The sequence below is a fragment of the Triticum urartu genome, chromosome 5A (assembly GCF_056163025.1).
Source record: "Triticum urartu cultivar PI428250 chromosome 5A, HENAU_Tu73, whole genome shotgun sequence".
Taxonomy (NCBI): domain Eukaryota; kingdom Viridiplantae; phylum Streptophyta; class Magnoliopsida; order Poales; family Poaceae; genus Triticum; species Triticum urartu.
The window spans coordinates 678,184,476-678,194,375 of NC_141877.1; the positions used below are offsets into that span (position 1 = coordinate 678,184,476).

The 9,900-nt window shown below is 39.3% G+C and overlaps 1 protein-coding gene across 1 annotated transcript; it reads left to right on the forward strand.

The window, feature by feature from the left end:
• Window positions 1–5,842: 5,842 nt before the first annotated feature.
• Window positions 5,843–6,607, forward strand: LOC125506524 (dirigent protein 1). The gene has a single exon (XM_048671323.2). It carries the CDS (start codon window positions 5,860–5,862, stop codon window positions 6,421–6,423), a length of 564 nt encoding a protein of 187 aa, XP_048527280.2. The 5' UTR covers window positions 5,843–5,859; the 3' UTR covers window positions 6,424–6,607.
• Window positions 6,608–9,900: the final 3,293 nt, after the last annotated feature.

Here is a 9,900-nt window from a genome sequence, read left to right on the forward strand (position 1 = left end):
TTGTTATTTTAGTTTCTAACAATTTTTTTATGATAATTCTTTTTCCTATTAAAGTTTCTAACAAAAAAATTATTTTTGAAAATTCTTTTTGCTTATAATGTTTTGAACAGAAAATACTTTGATAATTTTAGTTTCACAAATTTTATATAATTTTAGTTTCAATAATACTAGAGGTTTATGAAAGCTTTTTTGTTGATTCCTTTTGCTATTAGAGTTTCATTAAAGTTTTCTAGTTCATTGTTTTTTCTATTATAGTTTCATTAAAGTTTTCTAGTTCATTCTTTTAGTTTATTATTTTTTCTATCAGAGTTTCATAAATGTTTCCTAGTTCATTATTTTTGCTATTAGTTCATTCTGTTTGCACTAAATGACCCCGAAATTGAAAAGCACTACAAACAAACTCTGAAAATGTTGAAAGTTGGCATGGTATCATCATTTCACCCACATAGCATGTGCTAAAAAGTAGAGATGGTTACGGCAAAAAACTAGATGCACTTCGTGTACAAAATGGACAATCTCTTTCGAAGTATCAGGGTTTCAGACGAAAACTCATCTGCTACAAAGGGATTTAATTTTTTTGAACTTATTTGAACTCCAGACTTTTTGTGTGTTCAAAATGCACCGTTCAAAGCCACGAACCGGTTTTCAACCCTTTCTGACTTCATTTCTTATTTTTCATGCAATCATTCTACTTGTTTGCCTCAGCCACTTCGAGAAACATAATTATATGTGTGTGTCATCGTACATCCATTGCCGGTTCATCTGCTTGCATTATATATAATTATGTGTGTCAAAAACCATTACAGATTCACATGGATAGATAAGTGACCAAATTAATAGAAGTTCATCATCACATTAAAACCAAAGTACATACATAGTTCAAACTGAACAACATATAACTCTCTAGAGCATCTACTTAAACCATACATTGAAACTATTAAAACCTTTAATGCAACAACAGATGCGATCATAATCACAACCAAGGTAACAATTGATCCAACGGCATAATGATACCAAGCCTCGGTATGAATGGCATATTTTCTAATCTTTCTCATCTTCAACCGCATTGCATCCATCTTGATCTTGTGATCATCGACGACATCCGCAACATGCAACTCCAATATCATCTTCTCCTCCTCAATTTTTTTATTTTTTCCTTCAAGTAATTGTTTTCTTCTTCAACTAAATTTAACCTCTCGACAATAGGGTTGGTTGGAATTTCCGGTTCAACTACCTCCTACATAAATAAAATCTATGTCACATTGGTTGGCATAATTGTCATAAACAATAAATGAACCAAATAGTTATAAAAATATAATATATACCACATCCAAATCATAGCCAGGACGAGGGCCGACAGGGGCGGATACCAAAACCATAGCACTATATAATAACAAGCAATAATAAAAGTAAGAAAAATAGACAAGTATCTATCTAAAGTAAGAATATTTTTTCTTTCATAAAGAAGACAAGAACAAGAGGCTCACCACGGTGGTGCTGGCGACGAGATTGGCGCAGGCGATTGACAGCGGTGAAGACGGAGACGGGACGTGACGGACCGCTAAACCTATGCAAATCTCGAGGAAAATAGAGCTTGGAGGTCGAGCTTCGAGAGCAGAAAGCTTAACTAGTGTGGCTCGGGCATTTCATCGAACACCTCATGTGCATAGGAGGTGAGCTAGAGCACCCAAATGCCCTCCCTTCGCTGGCCAGAAAAAACAGAGCACTGTGGACTGCTCTGCTGCGGCGATGGGGTATATATAGTCAACTCATTTGTCCCGGTTCATGGCTGGAACCGGGACTAAAGCTCCCCTTTCTGTCCCGGTTCTAGCCACGAGCCGGGACCAATGTATGTGGGCCAGGAGCGAGGCCCATTGGTCCCGGTTCGTGCCAGGAACCGGGACAAATGAGCCCAGATAAACCGGGACCAATGCCCACGAGGCCCCGGCCGCCCCCCTGTGCTCACGAACCGGGACGTATGCCCCCATGGGTCCCGGTTCGTGACTGAACCGGGACTAATGGGCTGGCCAGGCCCGAACCAAAGCCCTGTTTTCTACTAGTGCTCTCACTGATGTGCCGCGACCACCTCCTCGCCTGGCCCAACCCTGATTCATGGCAATCATTGTTTGATCATGCAAAAGGGAGTATAAGTATGAGGGGAGATGTATGGACCAGGTGCAAGGAGTAGCTTGAGAAGGGAAGCCCACATGTCTAGCTCGCCGAGATTAGTTGTTGAAGATTTGAACATTTCCTTGTGTGGACACAATGATTGCTGTGACATGCGGTGGTGAACCCATCGCCTTAGGATTGACCACATTTGACGCGTTGTGATCAGGTGGGCATCATGGTCACCGTCCGTGAGGGTGGGAAGAAGGATAAGAAGTGACACAATCAGGTGTCGTGTCGAATTAGAGGACGTGGATCTGTTAGGAGTCTTAACACATGCTTATTGAAATAGAGTCATGATATATTTTTTCTCCTATTACAACACACGGGAATGTTTTCTAGTGAGAACCAATAGCTAAAGGAGATGTTGCAGAGGCTCCTGGTCTCTGGGAATGACTAGACGGGGGCTCATTGCGGAGATGAGCAGGATGGTTTTTATCGGGCTTCTTCCTTTTTCTTTGCTTCTTTGTTGATTCTCATCGGTTTTCTTTTTGTTCAACACATGACAACTATTTTCAATACACACTCAACATTTTTCATATACATCGGAAACATATTATATATACATGTTTAATATTTTGATATATATGATTAACATTTTCTGAAAACTTATATTTTATATATCTATTTTTTTCATACACATTGTACACTTTTGGAATATATCTAATACACATATAAGATTTTTCAAATACAAGATTAACACTTTTTGAATACATGGTCAACATTTTTCAATACACGGTGAATATTTTATTAATGGCAATAAACATTTTCACACATAATGTCCATTTTCTATATATGCATCCTGAACATCTTTTTATAAACATGATTAACATTTTTTGAATACAAATACAATCAAAATTTTAAAAATATATGTTTTCTGATGTCTACTTTTTTAATGTACGTCCTATATTTTCCGTATACACTAGGAACATTAGTGTGTACACGTTTAATATTTTCTAACATGATTTTTTTATACACATTGTATTCTTTTGTATAATTTTTCTTATACATGATAAACATATTTTCTATACATATTAACTTTTTCGAATGCTTGACTAACATTTACAAATACTTGTTTTATTTTGTTTCAAATGCTTAATTAATATTTTAAAAATAGATTGTCAACTTTTTTCAGACACGTTGTATATATTTTTTGTATACATGAGAAATATCTACTCTATACTCATTTAACATTTTTCAAATCCTTGATTTAATTTTTTAGAATATTTGGAATTATAAACAGAAAATAAAAATAAATAAAAATGTTAAAAACAGAAGAAAAAACAAGGCAGTGGGTTGTGGCCTCCCATGGGCTGGGCCGGCCCATTTACGGACGTTGCTAAACAATGATATAGTTGTGCCTTCAACCTACAGGACTAGCTTGTCTACAAATGATTTCACTGTCGCAATTTTGCTAAACAATGATAAGTTAAGCTTGGCTGTTTGTCCTAAAAGAACAAAATTCCCCTAAAAAATTCAAAATGGAAAAAACTACAGGACCAACGTATTTTTTCGGCTGTTTTTTTTTTACTTTTGACGGTTTTCTATGCACTTTCTAAAATTTTAATTTTTTTTGCAAATTCATAAAAAGCTTCATCAATTTAAAGATGTTCAGGAGTTTTAAAACAAATGTTACCAAATTTTTAAAAAGATCCCAAATTCCAAAAAAAATCATGGATTTGAAGTTTGTTGTTTTTTTAAAGACGAATTTTGAAAATGGTTTTGAATTTGAAAAATGTTCATGAATTTCAAAGATTTTCATGTATTTAAACTAGATCAACACCAGATGAGGTGTTGTGGTGGGGGTGTTCTGGGGTGTAGTCTCGGTACATTATGTATGTCTTTCATTCACGCAATGACATATCAATGTTGTGTGTGGACTCGATTGCTATTGGCCTTTAGATCAGATCGACGCTAGAAGAGGTATTGTGGTGTCGTCTCGGCCGGCCGTTCCCTTGTGAACATGGCGAGGACACACAAATGTCGTGGGGTGAGCTTACCAACCCTTCTTTTATTGTGGTTCTATGTGTGATTGTTGATTTACTTGAAATGGTTATTGGCAAATGCCCACCATAGTTCACCTAAGACAGCACGTACTATGTGCGGTTGTTTTTTTGGGCATAAATTCCCTGGTTTTCTATTCACTTACTATGTGTTGTTTGTTTAACCTATGCGTACAGCTAAACTAATTCCTTATTTTGGGCAAAAGTTGCAAATTGGCAGTACTCGAGCACTACTTCTACCTTTATTTGTGGCCATCCTTTATGTACTGACTGAAGCCACTATCAGCACGCATGCGCTTTGCTCTTATCATCTTCGACGCAGACCGACAGCTTCATTAGGCTTTTGGCCAGCCAGGTCACCTCAACGCCTTTTGCCATTAATGGCACGTCCACTTGCTAGCTGCTCATGCTATTTATGGGCATCCATGTAAGCGCCATCAGATCGTCCATTCTCCATTGTCTTGTCATGCCATATCGGCCGATCGACATGGTGCTACAGGTGCCAGAGATGCTGGAGGCAGTGTTGTTGCAACTGTTGTTCTGTTGCTTGAACCCTAGGACTATGTTTAAGTGTTGAAATTTGTGTGATGTTTAACACTATGTTTAACTTTTGTTTGTGTCTTATTGAACTTGTGTGATGTTTTAAGTGGCATTGTATGTGAATTGTGTGATGTTTTATGGAACTTAGAGGCAGCCCTTGTGTGTATTCTAAGTGTTCAAAAGTATGTTGTTTTATGTTTATTTTAGTAGCAAGCCTGTGTACTAAATTGAAGGAATTTGACAGCTTTGAAGACAGTGCGCATTAGAAGCAGTTAATCATAAGGAACCACCTACGGAGCTTTGAGCATTCGAGGCGGTTCCGACAACCACCTCATCTATATGTGCCTCTCGTGGTGATGGTCATATGCGTGCTGCTAGGTCCTGCCTTCTCTTGGGCGTCCATTTCTTCTCTTCTTCTTTAACTTTGATATTTGTATGGTTTTCGGCCCAGTTTTCTCATAAACGGGATGAACTTGTTAAGGTTTTCAATTCGATTTTTCTTATAAATTGAATGAAAGCCTAAAGAGAACTCCCCCACCGTATCAGTGATTCTCAAAGAAAAAAAAACATCCAAAAAGAGCTATACTACCACGTACCATTGTACGTCGGTGTATCCCGGGGTTTGAAATAGTTCAGGCTAGCTAATGCATTGAAATGGTTCTGGCAGCTAATAACACCCACCAGACGAAACAAATAAACGATGGTAGTTCTTTTATTTTATTTTATTATAAATTATCTAGTTTTAGTGATCTAAACGCTTTTATATTAGTTTACAGAGGAAGTACTACTAAGGACCATCATGTATCGAGGATTTTTTGCCTCTCGACTGTAACTCTATATCTATGGAATAAAACTCCTTTCACCCTAAAAAAATCATTTTGCAGCATCACGTTATCGCCCAGCTCAGAAACATCTTTTATTTAGTTCTACACGCAGAAAAATGCGCTCCCTCGATTAATTAATTAATTCATTATCTTCTGCCATGCATCGATCGCACTTGCAAAAGCTGAGCAGTGATCTAGCACTATTACTCTACTTTCGTGCATCCATCATCATTATCATGACGACCACTTGCTGGAGCTCGTGCTATTTAAGGACGTCCATGCACCATTAGGTCCATCACCTTGGCATGCAAGATCGGTAAATCGATATGGCTCGCCAACTCATCACCTTTGCAGCTCTAGCTCCTCTACTCATGGCCATGGCTGTGGCTGTCATCGTCCCCCCTGCCGCCTGTGCCTTCCGGGGCGTGGGCGCGCGAGAATCCTACCACCTGCGCTTCTACATGCACGATTTCTCCAACGGACCAAACGCCAGCGCCATCGTGGTCGCCCACGGCACCGGCCCGCTTCTTGGAGGCTCCAGTGACCGGCGCTTTGGCGACGTGGTGGTCATGGACGACACCCTCACCGAAGGCCCTAACACGACGTCCAGGGCCCTCGGACGCGCCCAGGGGTTCTACATCGCGTCGTCCTCCATAAGCGGCGACCCCACGCTGCACATCTCCATGGACCCGGTAGTCACCAGCGGGCCCTGCAGCGGGAGCATGCTCGCCGTCACGGGCCGCGACAACGTCTTGGCGCCGGTGCGGGAGCTCCCGGTGGTCGGCGGTATGGGGAGATTCAGGATGGCAACGGGGTACGTGCTGATGAAGACGGTGAACTGGCATGGGAACGACGTTCTCCTGGAGCTCGATGTCTACGTGCATGCGTGAACATTATCGACCGGCGGATGCAATGTGGACGCGTCCCACAATAACCAAGATAATTGGCGTGTTTGATATTGTAATATTTTGTCTCATCTTTTTCTCGTGTGAACGAATTTCGGATGCAAATTGAGATATATAAAAGAAAATGATGATGCTTGAGCGCCAGTTGTTTGCCCGGTGCGCGCTCTCACTCTACCCTGGTCTTTTGTCCGAGATGAAAATGTTCACACATGCACATGCACTCATTTCTATATATGAACACGTGCCCGCGCACAAACACGTTCTATTCCTATGAGCACCTTTAAAAGACTGAGCCGACAGATATTGCAATTGACGAAATTATCACGTAGGACTTTTTGTTGATGGTGTAGAAGTGCTAATCTTTATCTTTACCTAATATTAAATGGAGGAGGCTTTCATAGTTTTTTATATGGCATCCATCTTATATCCGTTGATTTTGTGATAACCATAAAGATTGACATTGAGATTTAAAAGTAGATATATGTAACGTTACATAAAATATAAAGTATGTACACATTGACACCTCTATGAAGAGCCTCTTCTTTTTCTAGAAAGTATATGAGGAATCCAACCTGCACACGATCATATTAGTTTAAAAAAAAGGTATGTCTAGGTCTCAGATACTTTGCAAAGTCTTAGTCGGGCTGACGTCATCCCTACTAGCTGTTGTAGCATGTTTTCCTTCTTTGGGCATAGGCCTGGGCTTGCTTGTTCATTGCTGTCTTTTCTCTGTCTCCCTCGATGGATCTGGGTTGGGCTATTGCTTGCTGGCGAGCTATGAACTTGGTGCGTGAGGTTGTTAAAGTAGCGAAGGAAAATTCCCAAAAAACAATTACCAAAGGACAGAGGTCAACACACACACACACACACACACACACACACACACACACACACACACACACACACACACATGTATACACACACATGTATATAGTATATACATCATTTTTGTTACATGATTTTTTTTCTTCAGAAAATTGTGCGAACATTTTCTAAAAATTAGATGAATATTTTTTAAGAATATGTGAAGAGCTTTAAGTTCTATGGACACATTTAAAAGAAATATTTAAAAAAAATACTAAAACTTCTCTAAAATAAATGACCTTTTATTAAAAATTGCATGAAAAATTGTTCATCGCGTACTAAATTTTTTCCACCGGATATTGGAAAAGTGCTCTCCAATTATTTTGAAAAAAACTTGAACATGTATTTGTTTAAAATATTCATATACACAAAAAAAATGTATTTCTACTATTGCAAAAGGAAAAATCATATTAAAGGGAAAAAAGAGCAAATTAACCAGATAAACAAGAGGAAAAAAAATTAAAACCCGTGTTGGGGTATTAAGAGCATGTATTTCTTCAATAGGTGGTAAATTCTTAACATCTTCAGATTTAATACATTTTTCTTTCATAGATTGCTTTACCTCTTGCATATCTTCAGGACTGAGATATAAAAGACCTCTTTTCTTTGGAGTTGGCTTGGGCAGTGGTTCGAGGACAGTCCAATCATTATCATTACTCAATATATTATTCAATAGTTCTTCAGCTTGTTTAACAGTTCTTTTTCTAAAAACATAATCAACACAACTATCTAGGTGGTCCCTAGAAGTATCAGTTAGTCCATTATAAAAGATATCAAGTATTTCATTTTTCTTGAGAGAATGATCAGGCAAAACATTAAGTAATTGGAGAAGCCTCCCCCAAGCTTGTGGGAGACTCTCTTCTTCAATTTGCACAAAGTTAAATATTTCCTATAGAGAAGTTTGTTTCTTATGAGCAAGAAAATATTTTTCAGAGAAGTAATATATCATATCCTGGGGAGTACGCGCACAACCAGGAGCAAGAGAATTATACCATGCTTAGCATCACCCTTTAACGAGAAAATGGAACAACTTAAAAAATAGTAATAGCGAATTTTTTTCCTCGTGAGCAAATAGGGTGGCTATATCATTTAATTTAGTAAGATGTGCCACAACAGTTTCCGATTCATAATCATGAAAATGATCAGATTCAACCAAAGTAATTAACTCAGAATCGACAGATAATTCATAATCCTTATCAGTAACAAAGATAGGTGAAGTAGCAAACTTAGGATCATATTTCATTCTAGCATTCAAAGCTTTTTCTTTTAATTTGACTAGTAATTTCTTAAGATCATCTCTATCCTTACAAGCAAGAAAGTCTCTAGCTACCTCTCCATCCATAACATAACCCTCAGGTATAACGGGGAATTCATATCTAGGAGTGCTAGATCTAATAGGTGTTTCAAAGTTTTCAGTTTCAATAATTTCATCAGTTTCAGAAATATCACCAGTTTCAGTATTCTCAATTTCATTAACCCTAGCAAGTTGATCATCAAGAAATTCACCTAGTGGCACTGTCTTATCAAGCAAAGTACTAGCATCATCATAAGCATCATTCATAGAATAAGTAGCATCATCAATTACTTGTGACATATCATAATTAATAGCAGGTGGTGGTGTTGCAAGCTTATTCAAAACAGAAGGTGAATCAAGTACAGAGTTAGATGGCAGTTCCTTACCTCCCCTCGTCTCAGAGGGAACGATCTTGGTTCTGGTATCTTTAAGATTTGTCATAGTGATCAACATATATAAATCCCAGGTGACTCAGAAAATAGAGCTATGCTCCCCGACAACGGTGCCAGAAAAAGATCTTGATAACCCACAAGCATATGGGATCGCAATAGTTTTCGAGGATAGAGTATTCAACCCAAATTTATTGATTCGACATAAGGGGAGCTAAAGAATATTCACAAGTATTAGTAGTTGAGTTGTCAATTCAACCACACCTGAAAGACTTAATATCTGCAGCAAAATATTTAGTAGCAAAGTAGTATGTGTTGGGGAACGTAGTAATTTCAAAATTTTCCTACGCACACGCAAGATCATGGTGATGCATAGCAACGAGAGGGGAGAGTCTGATCTACGTACCCTTGTAGACCGACAGCGGAAGCGTTATAACAACGCGGTTGATGTAGTCGTACGTCTTCACGGCCCGACCGATCAAGCACCAAAACTACGGCACCTCCGAGTTCTAGCACACGTTCAGCTCGATGACGATCCCCGGACTCCGATCCAGCAAAGTGTCGGGGTAGAGTTCCGTCAGCACAGCGGCGTGGTGACGATCTTGATGTACTACCGTCGCAGGGCTTCGCCTAAGCACCGCTACAATATTATCGAGGATTATGGTGAAAGGGGGCACCGCACACGGCTAAGAATATGATCACGTGGATCAACTTGTGTGTCTAGAGGTGCCCCCCTGTCCCCGTTTATAAAGGAGCAAGGGAGGAGGAGGCCGGCCCTAGGAGGGGGCGCGCCAAGTGTGGAGTCTTACTAGGACTCCCTAGTCCTAGTAGGATTCCACCTCCCATATGGAATAGGAAAAGAGGAAGGGAAAAGGAGAAGGAAGGAAGGGGGCGCCCCCCTTCCCTAGTCCAATT